The 20,322-nt window shown below is 39.6% G+C and overlaps 1 protein-coding gene across 2 annotated transcripts; it reads right to left on the reverse strand.

Annotated features, from left to right (window-relative positions):
- Positions 1 to 1,810: 1,810 nt before the first annotated feature.
- On the reverse strand, positions 1,811 to 19,552 carry LOC149298337 (cold shock domain-containing protein E1-like). Of its 2 annotated transcripts, XM_089487459.1 has the most exons (20): positions 19,427 to 19,552; positions 17,590 to 17,712; positions 16,680 to 16,872; positions 15,923 to 16,032; positions 13,772 to 13,864; positions 11,937 to 12,034; positions 11,349 to 11,433; positions 10,870 to 10,998; positions 10,666 to 10,791; positions 9,618 to 9,830; positions 8,800 to 8,940; positions 8,378 to 8,542; positions 6,783 to 6,890; positions 5,594 to 5,769; positions 4,955 to 5,067; positions 4,470 to 4,593; positions 3,586 to 3,760; positions 3,108 to 3,271; positions 2,730 to 2,862; positions 1,811 to 1,858 (listed from the first exon to the last, which is right to left on the reverse strand). In XM_089487459.1, the coding sequence occupies exons 1-20, from the start codon at positions 19,550 to 19,552 to the stop codon at positions 1,811 to 1,813; spliced, it is 2,643 nt and encodes an 880-aa protein (XP_089343585.1). The 2 variants fall into 2 exon arrangements, with proteins under 2 accessions (XP_089343585.1, XP_089343586.1); XM_089487460.1 differs by lacking the exons at positions 13,772 to 13,864; positions 17,590 to 17,712; positions 19,427 to 19,552.
- Between the last annotated feature and the right edge of the window lie 770 nt (positions 19,553 to 20,322).

Here is a 20,322-nt window from a genome sequence, read left to right on the forward strand (position 1 = left end):
TTCTCCGCTGATCAGAGACAATATATTGCAGATGGATTCATGGAGAAAGAAGCATTTCTGCACCTCTTTCTCTGCAAATGCGCCAGCTGGTGTTGTACTTCTGCAGAAGGGTGAAGCCATGGCACATCCCATCGCTACAGAGGAGAAGCAGACAAAGATGTGGAAAAAGACAGGGAAATGGAAGGGGTTGGCTTTCAAGTCAGGAAATGTATGCAAGTGAAAAACCCTATAGGCGTTGTAAATCCTTAACCCAGTGAAGAGGTGTACACATGCAGTTGTGCCACATTACAGCCATGTATGTCCTCCTACATCACCATTACACTAAATTGTTATCAGAATTGCATTTAACTATTTAAAGACCTTCCAATGCAGCTTCATGGCCTCAAATCTGCAGAATTCTTGCGAGGGAGGGCAGTTTTTACCTTCTATGCCACAATCACATTTCTCAGAGGGAACGTATTACCAATCCAACCCCCTCCCACACAATCTAAAATCTAAAGAGATCACCATAAATGCATTAGGGATGTTGTCTTTTTTGCATTCTGTATTTCTTATGATTCCATTGTAAGCAACAGAGGCGGGGAACAAAATCCAAACACATGGCATTTCAAAATTGGTAAAACTTTATTCTAATTTTTCTTTTGTTGCCATTAAACAAAAATTGGAGCCAAGTCTTGTTTTACAAAGGTAATGCATCTTCTGCAAAAAGAAAATCATAGAGGTGGAAAAAACCCTCTTCCGTAAATCCAGTGAATATAGGTCTGGATTGAAAATTTTTGACCACATTTTGTTTTGTCGATTAACAAGGGGAGGAGGACCTGCATGAAAGTGTAAATGTATTATATATATATATATATATATATATATATATATATATATATATATATATAACATTTATACAGATGTTAAAGTAGATGGATAATGAAAAATAAATGGTGCCAATGTCCTAAATTCATCTCGTTGCAAGTATCAATACAGCTTCCAAAGCCTAAAGAATTTAAACAGTATAAGATGTTGATGTAAAGAAAAGTTTGAGGCACATTTTTCTTTTTTTAAACATCAGAAACTCTGCACTGTTGAAGCAGCAAAGAAAAAAAAAAAAAAAAACACTGAGTTTTTATACATGTTTAAGTTCATACAGATGGCACTTTACCCATACAGAATTCTGCATCTTCAAAGCCACATATTAACACTAAACTGATTTTGAAGGAAACAAGGTGCTTTGGGAAGTTTAATAAATGGTTTTGATTGGAGAAAAAACAAAACACATCTGTCTTTAACCAAGAAACAAGCCTAAAAACCATGTGCCAAGAATTGCCTTAATAGGATATATTCCACCTTTAAACATGTGGTCCTCTGGGGTTGGGGGCATCAAAGCCCCAAAACTGAAGAAAATGAAGACATACAGGCAAAAGTAGAACTATGTTGCGGCAAAGGAGGTAGAATATATACAAAACAGTACGAAGTGCAGAATTCCATTGGGTTAAAAATCACGCTTTGTTACCATATCTGACAAATAGGAAAAAGTTTATTTTAAGATGCACCATTCAAAACAAAGCTTATTTAAAATATAAAAACCATACTATAAGGCTTCAACTGTAACTCCTCACTTACAAATGTGCATAATTAAAAAAAAAAAAAAAAGTTTCATCACCTTCCTGGTTTGAACATAAAGGTGTTAAAATGTAATAGTTATAAAGAATAAGATTTAGATTTATGGGCATTAAAGATGATGATGATGATGTTGTTCTTCACAAGATCCCTTGTTTGATCATATAGTAGGTAATGTGCTTCTGCAGATGGAATAAAATCAGTCGATGACACCAGCTTGACGGAGCTTTCTCTCCAAGACAAATCCCTGTAGGGAAACAAAGTAGGAGATAGGGTCAAGTAACGTTGGACATCAGGGGAGGGCTGGCAGCCTGGAGGGCAAGTCAAGTGAAGTGGCTCCTTACACTCACCTTTCACCCCTCACGCTGCTCCCATCACTATGCGGCCGTCAGACCGCTGGAAAACTTATCTAAACAGCCGCTGGGTGCGGATACCACCGGCCAGGGCTACTTTAATCCTTTTTTTTTTTTTTTTTTTAATTTATTTAATATGCCGGATCGGCATATTAAAAATAAATAAAGTATTAAAGTAGCGCCAGCAGGCAGCATCAGCACCCAGCGGCTGTTTAGATTCGATTTCCAACAATCTGATGGCTGCATAGTGATAGGAGCAGCGTGAGGGGTGAAAGGTCGATGCGAGGGGGCGGAGCTTTCACCCCTCACGCTGCTCCCATCACTGATGCCGCCGGCTGGTGCTGCTTTAATACTAATTATTTTTTTTTCCATTTAATAGCCGATCCAGCTTGCCATATTACATTTAAAAAAAAAAAAAAAAAGTATTAAAGTAGCGCCGGCCGGCGGCATCAGCACCCAGCGGATGTTGGACATCCACTATTCACATCAAGGTCCCCAGGAGCGACCTAAACGACCGTATTAAAAATAAGTCTGTTAGTCAGGCATTATAAGCCCAATTTAAACTACATCTGCCACCTTTTTTCATCTGATCCCTATCCATCTACATCACATCACTTGCTATTACAAGTGTTTCGCATTGCCATGATTAATACAAAATGCGGTATTTAGAGCTAGCAGTAAAAAGGATGACCATTCAAACACAGGGCTTTCTATATCAATATGATCCGCTTTTATCAAGTGGCAACTTTTCTCCGTTTCCGTTACCTTTGTGTTGTCTGGACCTTTGGGCTGACGTAGAACCATGAGACGGGGTGCATTAGCATCATCCAGGGTTATGCTCTTTAAACGATTTACTAATCTGTCAGGACGAGGTGCTGCCACCATTTCAGGGCCCCTGCTGCAATAGAGAAGTTTGAGGTTAAATGCAAGTAAAAATAAGTGGATACCTACAGAGGCCTCATATTCTGTAATGGTTTTACTATAAAGATGGACACCCTAAAGCTTTTAAATACAAGCCCAACTATGTTCCAGGTCTTCCTGTTTTCAATCTCTCTCTCTCTCTCTCTCTCGTTAAGAGCCAACATTCCAAAACCGCCATGGCCCGAGTAGATGTATAATTCGTGGGTCACCCACAATGCTTACCTTATAAGTTTAACATTACAACCGCTGCACTTCCCAGTACGTTGATTCAAGATAACTGAGAACTCTACTTCATCTCCAGCCTGCAGCTCCACCCCATCCTGAATCTCCTTCACATGGAAGAAGAGCTTCTTGCTATCACCTACTTCATAGTTTATGAAGCCAAACTGAAACATAGAAGAAATATTAGTGGGGACAATTGACACAGTTTTAAAGTAATTGATATTTCATACCCAGAGAACCGGTTAGGCTTACATCTTACTATTGTAAAAAGCTTAATGGCTCAGACAGTGGAATTGCATCCACCACACTGAGCTAGGCTTATTTATTCCAGTTGAACTGTCTAGACACATTTTTCAACCCTTAAAGCCCTAATAAACTAGGTGTAACAACTGCAAAATGTAATTTACTCACATACACATTACAGGTAAGAAAGCATTTGACATGGCTAAAAATCAATAAAAGCAGATGCGGTACCCACCTGATCCTTTACACACTCCACAGTGCCTCTGCGGAGGGGCTCGATGTTACAAGCCATCGTTTGGCTATTCTGCCCCAGAACAGACAGCTGGAACTTAACGGACTCTCCCTTTTGAAGACAATCTGCTTTATTTGCCATTCCAACAATTCCAAAGGGGATGTGGTTTCCTTTCATACTAGCTAAAATAGAGAGACATGTTCTTAATCAAATTGTGCCCATAGCTGGCTGAGGTACAGTAACAGCAGACTGGTGTTTCACATGCCAAACCATAAGACTACATAGACATCTCATCTCAAGTAATGCAGAACCTGTCATCTTACCATCCCACCGCACAACTCTCACAAGCCCCCACATGCAAATGCAGAAAGCCAACGGGATGGATTCCATGCTGTTGACAGAAGTGGCATGTAAGCATCCAATGGCTCCACATTAGTAAAGTGATTTTTACATTACCCTTAACAATTCACCTTCACACTTAAAGGACACCGACACCATGCAAGGCTGAGGATGTCAGAGTCAGCAACACATTAAGACCCTCATTTGGTAAAACTTAAGCATAAGATTTACTGTCCCAATGGAAGCTGCATCGCTTAACCGCTCAACTACAGGACAGTATTAGATCAGTAAAGTCGCATAAAACCAAGGGAGAAAATCCTTACAAAAATGTTTACCTTGTTTGTTAGTTTCCACGTCCAGGTCCACGTCTGCGTCTGCTTCTGAATCTGCAGTTTGCTCATCAGTTTCTTCTGTAATCTTTTGCTTATCTGAAACTAGTTTAGAAATAGAGATGAAGACAAAAATCACATGAAATTCTGGCCAGACAGACCTTATCCGACCCTTTATCATAAGTCAGTGACAGCTAAAGAAATGAAAGGGGAACAAACGTACCCTCTTCAAGAAGCTCAATCATGCCTTGGTATTCAGTCTGTGTAGGATCAACACTTCTTAGTGGTCTGATCACTCTACCCCAATATACTGTTGGATCAACTTCATCATTTGAACCATTTACTAAAGACAATGGAAGAAGAGATCAGCATACAATAACTGAAATTCCAAATACAAGCTTAGAAAGCTCAAAGCATAAGCTTTGGGAAACAGATCTAGGATAAAAAAAAAAAAGCTTGCATGTCCAGTAAACGCAAAATGTGATTTGGAAAATACCGACACTGCTGAACAATATAGCCAAAGAAACATTAGATGTTAGTTTTGCAAGAACTCGTATTAAGATTTTGCATGTGACCCAAGCGACAGGGCAAAGAAAAGAAAGTTAACAGAAGTGCAGCACAAAGTAGATGTCATTTAGAACAGCTTGTAAAGTGTACTCCTTACATAACCATAGGTACAGGAAAGCCACGCACAACTATCTTACCTTGGTGAACCTTTGAGATCCTCTCAGCGCTGACCTTGTTCCCCTTTCCTTTGGACAAACAGTATTCAACCATGTCTCCCAGGTCTAGCTTATCCACATCACCAGAATATTCGCTGAAGAGAAAAGACAATTGGCCATTATTTGAAAAAGACCGGTAAACATGTTCCACTTAAAAAGTAGGAGTACTATGGCTTCCAGCCACATCTCATTTCAACACTGAGCCGTTTGCAAACTCATCTCTTCAGACTCTACAATACATGGTAGCAGGGCAAGTATGGAGACCAGGAGGGATTTATATAAATATATAAAATAAAACCCTGATAGATTAGAAACACTTAGCATAGCTACCTCTACTTAGACACTTAGTATGCTGATCCCCAGGAGACATTTCAAATTAGTTTTGAATATATAGTTAAATAACTAAATGAATAGGGCACGCGGATTGTGTGCTCAAGAAGTTTTGGCGGGAAGATCTTCTATAGCGGCTACACTGCATGTGGAATTGGCTCTTACATAGGAACGTTACCATCTTGAGGAGGAATAGTCAAATTCTCAATTACCGGGTATTCAAAGTAACAGATCAGTGAAATCAAAGAAGGAAATTCTAAGTTATTATGGCAACATAGACCCTTACGATACCTGTAATGAAAGAATATTTCTTTATCATGGTTAGCAGTTTCGATAAATCCAAAGTTATCTTTCAGGGTAGCCACATAGCCAATAAACCTTTTGGCATTAGAATTTCGCCCAAGAACTTTCATTGAAACTGCACTTTGTTGTCCAGTCCTTTTAGTTTCACAAATGCTGAACTCAACCTGCAGGGGGAGACAGAACACATCATGAACAGGAATTATACATTCATGCACGCTTCTTCTGGCGTTATATTGCATTGTGTAAACACTTGCGGTCACTCAGCTCTATTTAAAGGTCAACACCTAAGGAGTCTTGAAGTGCTCAAAAACCATAAAAACCTTCAGATTAGAACAGAATTAGTTTTTTTTGAGCAAAAATGCTCACAAGAAATACGTACGAAACCGTGTATCTCCTTCGTAAACAAGGATTGAAGAACATTTACAGAAAAAAAAAAAAAAAAAAAAAACCACAAGTAAAATAATCTGTGGGAATTATGTCACAGCCCTTGGTCCAAAATAAAATTCACGTTTTATAGGAATATCTTGGTCATGTAAGAGTTGCGTTGTATATCCTGTCATTTTGTGATGGTACCTTGTAAGTCAACTCCAGGGTGATAACATTCAACCTTATGAACTATATGGTATTATAAACATTCAGGTACCAAACACATCTACCTGTTATCTAAGTGACCCACTTTTCTCACCCTCCTGCCAGGTTTTCCATCATTCAGTCAGCACACAGAACATCTTCATGTTATAATTCTGTTATTGAAATGCAAACATAACTCTGAAGATACTAAGTGCTGTGTTCTCTGTAGGACACACACAACCCCCCCCCCCCCTTCGGAGATGCCCTCCTTGGATGCTCTTCCCGCCTCAGTTTTATTATGGGGCCTGGCCAGGCTTCAAGAGATACGTCAATAAATGCCAAGTAAAAATTTCTAGTATTAACCGCATTTTGCACGACACTGTTCGATCATAGTAGTTTTATCACAGCCCCGCTGGTTTGTCAGCCCTTCGAAACATGTGAATTAAATAGCATGCTTTGCAGATTACATGTATTCCAGTCCAAACCTGCATCTCTTCAGTCATTTCTTGGGAGGGATAGATTGCTACTAGGTGCTTAAATAAGTGTTTAGCTAAACAATGCAAATTGGATTTGACAATACTGAGAATGTAAATAACGACAATCCCACCTTATCGCCTTGTTGAGGTGGAGAGGACCCTTCCAAATCCTTTATATGATAAGAAACCGTCAGCCTTATACCACAGTCTTCATAGGAGATGATTCCTTCCTCACCCTCCTAATACAAAGGACAACAAATTGGTTTAACTGAAGACCCAAAACCCTTGGCTATTGTTCAGGTGAGGTACACCGTTAGTGGACCCATGCTCAACCGGCCATTACATTTAGCATTTAACCTCCTCTAATCCACTACAAGAAAAAAAAAAAAAAAAAAAAAAAAAAAAAAAAACAGTACAGATTTGGAGAAAGCAATAACCATAGGGCAGTAATTACATGGTCAGGGTATTCCCTCTGCAATGCCAAAGTAAAACGAAATGCAGGGGGGGGGGGCTACATATGCTGAATGCTAAAGGTTTTGCCGCCTGAGTAATCTGTTTGGCAATTAGAAGAGATATATAATGCAAAAACATGTTTCATTGGATAGTTTAGCTTTCAGAAACAGAACATAAACATGCATTTAAGATTTTTAAATCTTTAAACCAGCACAGGGGTGTCCAACCTGCGGCCCTCCCACTGCTGGACTACATCTCCCATAATGCTCTTTCAGCTTAGTGGCAGAGGAGTATGGGAGATAGTGCTGCAGCAGCTGGAGGGCCAAAGGTTGGACACCCTTGAACTAGCACATCTATGCTGCTAGGACTACAGAACCACATTGCAGTCTCACGTTCCACAAATACATTTACAAAGAACTGCAAGAATGCTAGCCGTATACACACCCAACCCATGAGAAACGGGCCGTTTTCTATAAGGTGCTGCGCAACTGTTACTTGTTAAGGAGGAGACCAAAGTGAAGCTGTTAAGTGCATTTTCTCATGGCTGCCTAACATTAAGTTCTGTGACAGGCAAGTAGAGATCAGTTAAACCCAGTTAACAGACAACATGGAAAGATCCAGAGGAAAAGTTGACAGACATTATCTTATCTACTCAACTGGTGCAATGCAAAGGCAGACTAAAACAATGGCTTAACATGGGGGGGGGGGGGGGGGGAAGACACATTATAGAAGTATGCAAACAACCAAGAAACCTTGGTAACCCCCCACAGTGGAGGATATTTAACACCCCATGCTTAACTGCTTACCTTTTCCTTTTTCTACTCAATGACCACAAGGTAAGTACATGTAGATTAGAGAAATCAGAAATTACCCAAAGTTCTGGTTTTAGGTTGAAGTTGGCACGCCAATAATATTATGGAAACGTTAACCAGTTTTGCAAAACAGAAAGGTTCCTAGGTAGGCCATGACACTAATCAGTCTACCTATTGTGCTTGAAAGATCCAGAGCCAAAATAGCTTCTGTTGGCACCATTTCTGATAGAAGTGAAATAGGGTCATTAAAATTTAAAGAAAAAAGTTCCCTGTCCTGCAATCAAAGCATTTTAGACCGGGTAACACAAAACAAAAAAGTAGTCTAGCTACCAATATGGCCTGCACACTGCTTGGATAAGGAAAAATAATGCTCTTTGGATGTTTCCTCTCAAGTCCACAAATTCAAAGTATTTTATGTTAAAAAAAAAAAAAAAGTTTGGGAAGGGTGTATAATAGATTACCTTTTCCTTCCCTTTGTTGGGGCTGTTTGACTTTGTGCTGGATGCGGTTGCTTCTTTTTCCACAATGCCAACAAAGCGGTGGTCTGACTGGGTGTGAAAGGAGACTGTTCCCTTTGGAAGCTTTTTAATTCTTATTGCATGATTTCTCTGGGCGGACAGCATATCCTACAAGAAAGCAAAGAAGGTACATTACATATTAAGTCCACCAAGGTTAGTTTGCTGCACTAGGGTGTGGATCGCTATTGGTTAGAGACATCCTCTGACCTCTACAAAAAACCAAGATGGTCCACATGCAAAATATATGTTTTAGGACAAAGCATAAAAAACAAAAAACCTTCACTAAAGGGGCACAATCATTGCTTGTTCTGCTAAAGGAACGTGAGCAGACATAACTGTACTCTTAGTTAAGAAGGCTTACTCACAGGGACAACAGTAAACTCAACTTCATCAGAAATGTGTAGCTGGTTTCCATCCAGGACTTCACTGAAGTGAAAGAACATTCTGGCATCCCGATCAACACATTTTATAAAACCAAACCCATCCCTCATTGCTGCAATCACACCCTGTAAAAGGGAAACAGCAGTATGAATGCACTGTGTAGCTCTGCAGCCGTTCAGTGTACAACTTTACTGTGCAGTGTTTAATGGGTCAGGGTCATGCAAGACAATGCGGTGCTAATAATAAGTGGGTTACATACAAGTACCCACTGGTTGGTTTTTAAGCAGAGACGAACTTGGAGACCATAAAGTGGACAGATCCTAATGAAGCCTCACTAGTATAGCTTATAACAGGGGTGTCCAAGCTGCAGCCCTCCAGCTGCTGCAGCACTACATCTCCATACTCATCATCCAGCCCCTTAGCATTATGGGAGATGTAGTGCTGCTGCAGCAGCTGGAGGGACGCAGGTTGGACACCCTTGGCTTATAACATTCTCCCTGAAAGTTTATTTGCAATGAGTCAGCTGGCACTGGCTGCAGAAATAAGATCAGACTTCATTAAGGAACACTGGGAGCATAAATGTAAACTTACCTGGCAGCTCCTCCCAGGACCAGTCAAACAACACTAAAGTCTGGTGGCGGACATTACCAGACTGCAACGAGTGCACATTTCTCTAGGTCATTACTAGCAAAAAGACTTGTGCCATTTCTCTTTGCCGTACAATACACAATTCCCACATTAACTTCATACTCTCATCCGACACTATAAAGACCGGGGGGGAAAACCCATTAATGGTACTAACCATCTCTCTAGACTCATCCGTGTATTGAAAGCTATCTGTGAGGACTTCAATGTTAGTAGCGCGTTCCAGTTTGTCCCGTCGATCTGTTGAAATGTTGAATCTCACGTGATCACCTTCCAGCAGAGTAACCTTGGACTTTGTATCTTTGTCACCAAATGGGAGTTCTTTAGGAACCATAAAATCAGCTTTGATTCGACCTGGTAAAGGGTCATTCTGGCGAGAAATTGAGATCATTAAATTTGTTCTTATTCACATATCCAGGATTTCTGATATTGTTTATAGGTGCAGTAACACAGTTAACATTAAAGCTTAATTCATAATGTATTAAATTAAATTTATATAGCACCAGCAGATTCCGTACGGCTTTACAACCAGAGTTTGTAGGATATATTTAAAATCAAACTGGTAGAAAAAGGAGAAGGCGGCCCCTGCTGAGCTTACAATAGAGAAACCAATCAGTGGCGTAACTACAAGGGTAACAGGCGCGACAGGCCCGTGCTCCCAGGGGGCTCCTTGTTCGGCCCTTCCTATTCAAAACTATTTTGAACCAGCACGGGGACATGTATCATGATCACGCGACCCCACGGTGAAATTAAGGCTGCTGGTGTGCGAGTAAGCTGGAGAGGTAAGTGTGTGTAAGATGGGGTGAGATGGAGTGTGTTAGTATGAGTACGTGTGCTTACATGTGTATCAGTGCATGTTGGAAGGGGAGGGCAAAGGCACTCAAGCTGTTCAGGTGGCACGTTGCCTGGTGAGGTTGAGGGGCCCTGGGCAACGTTAGCACCAGGGCCCGGTGGTTTCTAGTTTTGCCCCTGATTTCACTACAGATGCAGCAACAAAATATTAAGCCAGTAGGGAGACAGCCTGCCATGATCTCTATTTTGTGTTCAAGAGGGAAAGGGAAAAAAAAGTAAACCTACTCTCTAAAGCTTGAACAAGTGCTGTACTATGAAATTAAGTTACGGCTGTTCTATTAAGGATCTTCCATCAAACAAGCTCTAAAAAGTACACCTGTTTAACGTATGCCAAAAATTAATTAACCCCACACCTGGTTTTTGTTGGGTACTTTAGGGATAACTTTGGTAACAGTTCCTTCAAAGTGTTCAATGCTGATATCTTCAAATATAACTGTTCCCTGAGGCAGCAGCCTCACGTCTGTTGCCACCTCCTTACCCTGCAAAAATAAATTATAAAATCACTACACCAACAGAAACGAGCCCAAGAGGAAAACAAAAAAGGCTATTTAACCTACATTTCGCTCCTTGATTGTAAATTCAACATCATCACCAGGCTGTAAGGCTTCGAGGTCACCTTTAAATTCGCTGTAGTGGAAAAATATCTCCTTGACTACATCACCCCTTTCAATGAACCCAAAGGCTTCCTATCAAGAGAAAATAGCAGAGCAAGCATTTATAACAAAAGCTAAAACTTTTACTCCATACATGAAAGCAGAACAAAATCACTTTTCAATTTCTAACCCCTTGGTTATGGAAAACAAGCATTACTGTAGAACAGCTCTCAAGAGAAGACGCAAAATTAACCAATTTGCTAAATCTGCATGAGGCAGACCTTAAGCCATGTGGCAGCTTTCTCTCAGACTCTCTCTCTCAAAACCTGGGTGACCTTTTAAAAGGATCTGGTTCTATAATACTCATTGACACGCATATACGATTTTAGGATTGCTGAACACCGTTGGACTATGATTTGCAACCTAATATATGAAGAACTCACCTTCATGGCACAAACCACTCCTTGACAACGCATTTGCTTTCTCTTCATTAGCAGCATAATACTACGAGCGCTAACGGCACCAGTACTGTAAAGAAATAAGAAAAACAGCTTTACAAAGATATACAACCGACATCAGTTTATCTACAAAAATTAACTTCTAAAGGTTACTCAAGTATTTCAATTTTGATCAATTCCTAAAAACAGCTTAAAAAACAAATACGTCAATATGTCAGAACAAGGGGATTAGGAGCAACCAGCAATTCTGGTCTGAAGTGTGGTGTGATAACTATAGAACCAACGGAATGTGCATGTCAATAAATTATATTATGCTCTTTATAGATAAATCTTATAATCTCTGAAAGATTACACGTAAAAGTACCTGTACACACGATGGACCACAATGACGAACCTCACCAGAAACAGAAGAGTCCATTTAGCAATCCATTCTTTGTAAGCACTGTCCTTTATTCATAGACAGTGGGGAGCTTTTGTGTAAATGCTATATCAAAGAGCCCTGTATTATACCACATTGTTAAACTATTGGACTAGCGATTAAAATGTTACCTGCAAATGTTTTATGCCACTTACTGTTTGCTTGTTTCAATAATAAAACTTATTTTATCTCCAGTTTCCAGCTGAATGTTTCCATCTACATCATCCAGGGTGTAAGTAAGATAGAACACCTCCTACAAGAATAAAAAAAAAATTTAAAAAGGCCATGCCAAGAGATATTTTTATTGTATTCCTGTTTCTTGGGGTACTAAAAAGCCCTGTAGTGAAGGGGTTATTGCAAGTGAAAAATTAGTTTACATATTGTTTAGCCATGTTGACCAATGCCAAGGGAAACATTTGACTGCCGTCGGATTGTCTGACATTATGCACTAGGGTTCTGCTATGAAATTACCAATCTTTGTTGTGGGTAGGTAATTTAGTTCACACTGACAAGCAACATTTTTAATATATACTTTATGTATTTAAAAAAAATATTTTTTTAAATAATTTAATCCCTTAATGACAAGGCTTTTTTATACCCTTTGGGACAAAGGCTGTTTTAACCTATTTGCAGCATTACCATTTAGCTCTAATTTTCTTCTGTTATAGTAAAATAATGGTATCTAATGTGTGTGGATGTACAACATTTATATACACACACACACAAACTGAACAAAAAAAAACCGGACATATTTGAAAACTTTTACTCGTCTGCAAAAGCTAAGGAAAAATCCTGCTGAATAGATTTACCACTGTCATTCCGCCCCCCCCCCCCATTAGGTACAATACCACGCATGCATGGGTCTATCATGTTTGGGAGGTAATAGGGCACATTTTGATACGAGGTCTACACCCAATGATGCAATAGTATAAAACTAAATCCTATTTTATCACATTTTTCTCTGGAGAGCTCTAGATCAAGCGCATAAAACTAGGATTTCCAGAGTATTATCTTTAATAAATATATATATATCTGCTATGAATAATCCATTCCTTCTGAATGTACCTGCGAGTCCCAGTAATCCCGCAAGGCTTTCTTTGTGTTGCTCGCACACAGCGTCTTGTTCCGCCCAGGAACCCAGCAGAGTCACGTGAATTTACATCTATGACTGTGCCCAGTTCCTGCTTCCCCTGGGCGGGACAAGAGAAGAGATGCTGTGTGCGAGCAACATGAAGGCAGCCTTGCAGGAGTGCGCAGCAAATCTGCAGTTCAGGTAAGGGGGTGGGGGAGTTGGAATGAACGAAACAGTCCCACGCAGAACTCTACTTGGTTCAATCTCCCATCCATAAATTTGATGGGTCCGATACAAATAAACATTACAACATGGAAATTGGGACAGTATCACATTTTGCAGGAAAGCAGAGATCTAGGTCTTGTTAAAATGGAAATTGTTTTTTTTAAAGAGCTCTTACCAATAAATATAAGACATACACTATTGACTTCTAAACCATGTTAAGGAACTGGAAGTGCACAAGTGTTTCTACTGGATAGACATTCGACATGTAAGCTAGCAATCGCATGTGGAAAAATCTATTTGACATAAAAAAAAAAAAAAGGTATGATGTCTGGTCCCAATAGGAAGCATCAGCAATAGCTAAAGCCAAGTTATAACCTAGATGGGACCATCAATTATATTACGACCCTGAAACATTTTATACTTACCTAGGTAAAAGCAACCATTTTGTAGATTCATCTTTTCCATCCTTTAAGACTCTTGTTCCGCAGGAAACCCAATATTTGTACGTTGAATGTTATATGCAGCCTGCTGTGATCTATATCACTTTTCTTTATCAAGAGTGTGAACTAGCTACAACACTAAATACCTTGTAAGTCATATAGTAAAAGTTAGCTCTGGCTTTCTGTTTAGTGGCACACTAACAATACAGTTTAAGCTGCCATAGTAATAGGATGTCATTTTAAGATGGCGTACCCCATTGCGTTCATAGCACACACTCCCTGAGGGACTCTGACCCGGAGCTGCTGGAGATTTGCTTTCTAAGTTATGAGGCACAGCGCACACCACCTGCAAAAGAGAAGGCAACCATTAGACTAGCAAGTTGTCATTTTTCATATATTCTTTTTGATTGAAGCCTTATGAGATTTTTATTTCATAAACAATGACGGCAAAGTAGTATCAGTAACCCTCCAACAAAGTTCTACATGAAAGGTGATGTTCTGTCAACTCTGATGAACGTTCTATTAACCGAAGTCAGCATTAAAAAATTGGGCCCTAGTACTGCTCAATACCCAAAGCCATCAATGAAACAATCCAGCCAGTAAATAGTAAAAAGGAAAAAATACTAGAAATGTTTCACAGTAAGTGTACCGATACAGTAAGGATTTATTTTGAAATTCAGAAATGCAAGAAATTGTGAGAGAAAAAAAAAAAACAAAAAAAAAAAAAAAATTAATACATACCAGTTTTATTTTTAAGCTACATAAACACACAGCTAGAGTCAATGCATAACACCCAAAATATATTTATTAACTTGCCCTGTGCAGGATATACCCAAAATGCCCAGGAGCAAACTAGATTTTTTTTTGTTTTTGTTGCTTAAGCCTCCCTAGGTATTAACCCCTTCAATCCCAGGGGTTTTTGGTACCTCAAAGCCCAGAGCAATTTTGCCATTTTTGGGGTATGTCGGTTTAGCGATGATTCTCTTTTCCTGTGAATAGTGTACGCATGTAAACTATATATTGTTTATTCAAGGAGAGATAGAGCTTTCGTTTGATCCCATAGTTGGATGATTAGCTGAAAATTTAGAATGAGAAATTTAGTAAAGACTAGCGAAGATTAGAAAATTAAGCTAATTTTTTTTTTACATTTTCCCTCTGAATCCTCACAAAATTAGGTAAAGTGATGGAAAATCCCCTCCAAGTTTATTAATTCAGGTGTCCTGATTTCAGAAATACCTAATTTATATAGATTTTCCAGACTTTCCCAGCACCAGGGAGCATACTATAAGGTGTACAATTTTGTATAATTTTTATGCCTATGGCTTAACGGGTTTGGGGGTTGTGAACGGGGGCAGAAGGGTTATACTGGCTAGATGTTATGCTAGGGCAATGGGAAGTAAGGTTTTTTTAATAATTTGTTTATCATCTTTTTTTATATATTTTTTATATATTATTTTTACACAGAAATGGTTAGAGGTCCTCCTAGGGACCTCCTGAACATGCCAGTGATGTCACAATGACATCACAGCTCACAATTTTTTTTTTAATATATATTTTAATGATTTATTTAATATTTTTTAAATGAACTAACTTTTTTTTTCTGCTTTTCTCTTTCACTCCCCTCCCCACGACCCCCCTGCACCGATCACACTGATCTCTATGCAGGTCCTCACAGACCTGCATAGAGATTGCAGCGTCATCTTTGTGGGCGTTTTTTGGAAGTCCCGGTACGTCTATAGGGGAATGAAGGGGTTAAAAGCATTAATAAATCTCTGTGGCAGAGAACATATTGGGGCTGTGGGGGTAAATAGGTTTGGTGTTAAGGTGTAGCTGCACGAAGCCCTGATGGTTTTTACCATTAAGTCTTCACACGCATGTTTCCCCTTAATGTCACGTCGAGAGCAGCAGGTAGCTGTTCCTGCGCATGTAGGGGCTTGCAAGATAATGAAAGCCCTGGGCTTTCCAGAAGGGCCATGTTGACAGCAATCTTTCTAAGTTGGCAGTAACTTTGTTTTGCATTTTTCACACAATTTGTAATTTGGCTTTTTATTTTAGAAAATGGGCAAATGCATAAAACCAAAAAAAAACCAAAAAAAAAACCACAAAACTTACGTTCAATAAAATCCTCTAATATAGATTCTTATTACTGGGACTGTTAAGACATTAGACATTGGGTGTATGTTGTCTAAATTTAGACAACCCTGATTTAGTTTCTTATATATTTACTAGGCGTATGCACCTGACACTTTATATAGCCAACCCTTTATAAATTAGGGAGAAGATGGAGTAAAGTGCAATAATGCACCAACAGATTTATTTTTTCCCTATTCATAAGTGAAATAGCCCACAAATCACACAAGCTGCTAGACTACTGGATTTAACACAAGAGTCACATGTAGTTTACCTGACCATTGATCCTTTCTTCAGGTAAAATTTCTGTTTTTATTTTTATTAGTTTAACAGCAATTGGTTTGCCAGTTCTTCGATCAGATGACACTTCAAATTCAACATCATCTGCAGAACAAAACACAGAGCACACTTTTTCACTTCCATATTCCCAGTGAAAACACAGATTGCTTCCAACTTCCTTTCTAGTAATACGCTGATAAACACTAAAGCAGTTACAGTAAGCTCGAGCAAGAAACAAAGTTCTTGAGAAAGGGACAAAAAAAATAAAAAATTCTGGTAGGGACAAAAGCTATACATTAACAGTCTGCAGCAGAAGAGTAAGTCTGAATCCAAGTGATCAGTACTTTACTCCAGAAATGGAGAATTCTTTTCTTTGGCCATCTTTCAGCAGCACTGGTGAAAACCCAAGGCTTTCTACCCAATGTGTTTTGTCTTTGTCAGTTCTAGTTTTGTCATACACCCTGAAATATATATATAAATAAATTGTTGTCACTATATAAAAAGGAAATATGTTGTCGCAGAGGACATGAAAATTCATGTTTATATGCTCCCTGTGTTTCCCATAACAGCAAGGCTTAACGCTGAACCCGTTGGCATCCATCAAGTGTAATTGCATGCTTGCCTGCTGAAGACGACAAAGTTAATTTCTTAGAGCCAAGGAGGTCCAGTGTGCAAAGCGTGGAGGGTTGCTCTACTACAGTTTAATTAAAAGGAAATAAATATTCCAGTACTTTCTAGTTGAAAATCCTTACCTCCCACTTTCAGCTCCTGGAGGTTCCCATTATACTGAGAGCAGTGGAAAAAGAGCCTTGCTTGACGCTCCGAGCATTGAATAAATCCATACGATGTCAGCAATTTCTCAATAACGCCTGTTTCACGAAGTGAAGTACCGTTGGGGTATCCGTTGTGTCCATTGTTGTGAAGAAGGTTTGGGTCAAAGCTCATCTAGGTTTAAAACAAAACAAAGTTGGTTACTTGTCAGTAACAGTCAGGGTTAGCATTTACACCACAGGCCGACATTGCGTGCACACAAGGAAATGGAAGACATGGAGGTTACATGATTTATGAAGAACAAAAACTGCAAGCTCAAATGTTATGTTGGGGGTGGGGATCTAACACTACAGGAGTAAACTGCCTATAATATAACCGTTCCTACCACAATGCGTAACGTGTCAAGACCAAGAACAGCCAAAATTCAAACCCCAAGCCAAGACCAGGTCACTGCTATTAGCAAACATCGCTAAGCAAAAATATGCCCACTAACAAAGTGTCTAATCAGTTAAAAGTTATGGGCATCATTTGTAAACAGAGCAACCCCACAATTACGACAGAAAAAAAAACCCATTTAAAACTGCAATAGACAAAAGCTGGCAAATATCTTCCAAATCTACAGTTTTACAGGGATGTGTTCGTTAGAATAAAAGTGCCCTAGAGATTCCAAACACATGCTATTATGATATAGCTTAAGTAATTATCAGGATGAGCATCCACACAGCAGACAAGTAGTAAATAGTAATAGCAAATACAAACCATGTGTGCTACAGGCATTTGGAAACAAGACTCAGTAGGTTAGGATTAGTTTGGTTGTACTCTGTACAGCACACAAGGTCCTGCCGAGGAGGAACACCATGCCAAGAGGTGCCAACCAGTTCCCCGACTTACAGATCTTTGGTACAAGGGGGTCCTCCTCTGTTTTTTAGACCCACAAGAAGTAGTAAAAGGAGGGCCAGCAGGAGAAGGCGTGAGAGGCTCTGGCATGGCATATATTTTCTCCATCACATACAGCTGTGATAACACAGGGCACCGTTAGATGTACAAGTCAGCAGGGGCCATTTAACGATATTAAAGGGATTTAGGTAACTGGGATACAAAGAACTACTAAAAAAAAAAAATTATATATATATATATATATATAGACAGAGGTTTACTACTCAATGAGATCATTTTTATTTTACAAAGTGACAACGAGGGGGGGGCGCAATAAAAAAAGTGCAATTTTTACGTCAATTACCCCCCCCCCCCCCAATACACTCACGGGGATTGGCCCATCACAATGTATTAACAGCGTGCAAACACCCCTTTCCTGCTTCCGCATGTTAGCAGATAGCTAGGTGGGGGCGCACACGTGCTCCAGGTGGTTTTACTCCTGGCGGTAAGTATGCATTAAATACACAATTGCCATCGGCAGATGAACTTCTGGCTGGGGTACTGACCTAAGCAGAGGGTGGGCCGCATTAACAATATTTTTAATATAAAAACACATGGGAATTATAGGAGGTTAAACAAAATGAATTACTAATTCTACAGTAATACTATATATATATATATATATATATATATATATATATATATATATATATATATATACACACACACAGTACTCTACGGGCGAGCGCTAGGAGTCTGGGCCCAAATTCTTCAAAGAGAGTCAACGGTGTCTAGCTTCCTCTTTAGCAGTTTTGTCTCTGCTGTTCTTCCAGCCCTCACTATCCATACCCGCTGCAGCACACCACCCTGACCACACATACATACATGTCACCACACACACAGACATGCTGCAGTGACTGTACTACAGCGCCTCCAACACCCTACACGCTCAGGTTCACCTTACTTTATAACGGAGGCACTAAACGTTTGCTTTATCAAGGCTACAGTTAATCACAGGCAGTCACGTAATATTTTGGGCAACTTCTCCTATTCACATCACGCACAACTGCGTCTTCATGGCAATACAAAGTTCTGCTTATCCAGTTACATGCTTTGCACAATAGACTTTCAATAATCAGAACACCTGTAAGCCAAGAAATAAGCAATTCTATTGTTTAGCTAAAGGCACATGGGTTGAGATACATCATGGTCTTTATCATAATTAGTTGTTTGGCAGCAGGGACTTTAAGCCCAAGATATATTCCTGAAGGCCAGTTATCCAACACATTGTTTACAGCAACTGAGCATGCGTGTCTGTACTGGCAAGAAGACATGTATAGCCACATGCATCTCCTGCAAGCCAAGAAGCAGAGGAAACACATAAGGTGTTCTGATTAATCCCACTGTGTATTTGTAAGGAGGGGAGACATTAACTGAAATGTTATATTACACTCTCAGATGCATTAAAGTGCATGGGATGGCCAGCTTGCTGTTATTCAATAGTCTACTATCTACACTACTGAAGACATTCTGTAAGGAAGAAATTGAACAAGAATATTACTACGGTAAGAGATTTAGTACTAAAATAAGCTGCGTAAACAGTTTTGTATTAAGCAAACCAGAGGACTAAAGGAACACAACCTAATGCTAACCAGGGAGTGGCAAAATAAAAATGCTAGGCGGTGCCAAATAGATAAGAAATAAAACTACAAAGATGGTTACTATGAAGTGTACAGGAGGCGGAGAAAAAAGAAAAAAGCCTTGAAAATAACGGAACATCAGGCCCCATCACGGGCTTGCCCGAGTTAGGGATTAATAAGGAGCAAGGTTCTAGTAGGGTGAAATAACTTACTGATCGCCCATAAGGTGATAAAGTCAGTCCAACAGGAGATGAATTGCCCAGGTTGGCGCTAGCGTATGCAGTAGGGGGAGAAGACGGCATGGAAAATTCAACAAATTCTTTCCAGGTGCTTGCCATATTCCTACGCTTGTTTCAATTAAATTTTATAAGGCTGCATGTAACAAAATCAAACAAAACAACCTGATCAATTGACGTGCGGTTGGAAGTAAGAATAAGTTCTTTTGATACCCTAGGGATGGCATCCTTCAAAACGGGTTATGACGTCCCAAAGCGTGCTTTAAAATGAAATCAGTAAAGCCAAGTCGTATTCATTTTACTGCAATTACCAGTAAAGACAGGCGTCACAATTCAATACCTTCAGTACAACTAACAATCGTAAGCTGCATTTGTAAGGCTGGATTCCATCAACATCCTAGCATTTTTAACAGGCATGCAAACATTTGACAACACGCAAATTAAACCAGTTACTTTGTAGATAACTTGTGTAAACTTGCTTTGAATCAAACAGATTTGAAGGGAGACTAAAGGGTTTCACGTAACTAAACATGCCGAACAGCTCAGTTTCTCTACAGCTAGAAGCAAGTATTGCAGCCATAGCCAGAAATATATTGGCAGCTTATTTATAAACCTATGCTGTATTGCTATAAAAAAGTGGAAACTAAGGGGGAGCTCTTCAAGCCAGTTAGGTGTTAATGGACGCAAGGTTTGGCCCTGCATACTCTTAAGGCTTTAATCAGTCATTTAGCTTGAACTCAAACGTCTCAACTCAGTTTTGTTACTAGGAAGTAGCATTGGCATCACAGTTACATCAAGTGTCAGGCGAGCAAAGCGCATCTGGTCAACAAGCATCTTGTATCCAGCTACTGAACCACCTTCTTTAAAAGGTT

Source organism: Sceloporus occidentalis, unplaced genomic scaffold (genome assembly GCF_023333645.1).
Source record: "Sceloporus occidentalis isolate IW3139 unplaced genomic scaffold, rSceOcc1.0.p SCAF_33, whole genome shotgun sequence".
Classification (NCBI taxonomy): domain Eukaryota; kingdom Metazoa; phylum Chordata; class Lepidosauria; order Squamata; family Phrynosomatidae; genus Sceloporus; species Sceloporus occidentalis.

What these genes read in the sequence shown, in the direction of transcription:
- LOC149298337 (XM_089487459.1), bottom strand. Translation starts at nt 19,552, where the DNA reads ATGGCAAGCACCTGGAAAGAATTTGTTGAATTTTCCATGCCGTCTTCT. An exon ending in TTACAATCAAGGAGCGAAAT is followed by an intron (nt 10,792 to 10,869) that starts GTAGGTTAAATA and finishes TTATTTTTGCAG; the next exon opens with GGTAAGGAGGTGGCAACAGA. An exon ending in CGGATGAGTCTAGAGAGATG is followed by an intron (nt 8,941 to 9,617) that starts GTTAGTACCATT and finishes TCCCTTTTACAG; the next exon opens with GGTGTGATTGCAGCAATGAG.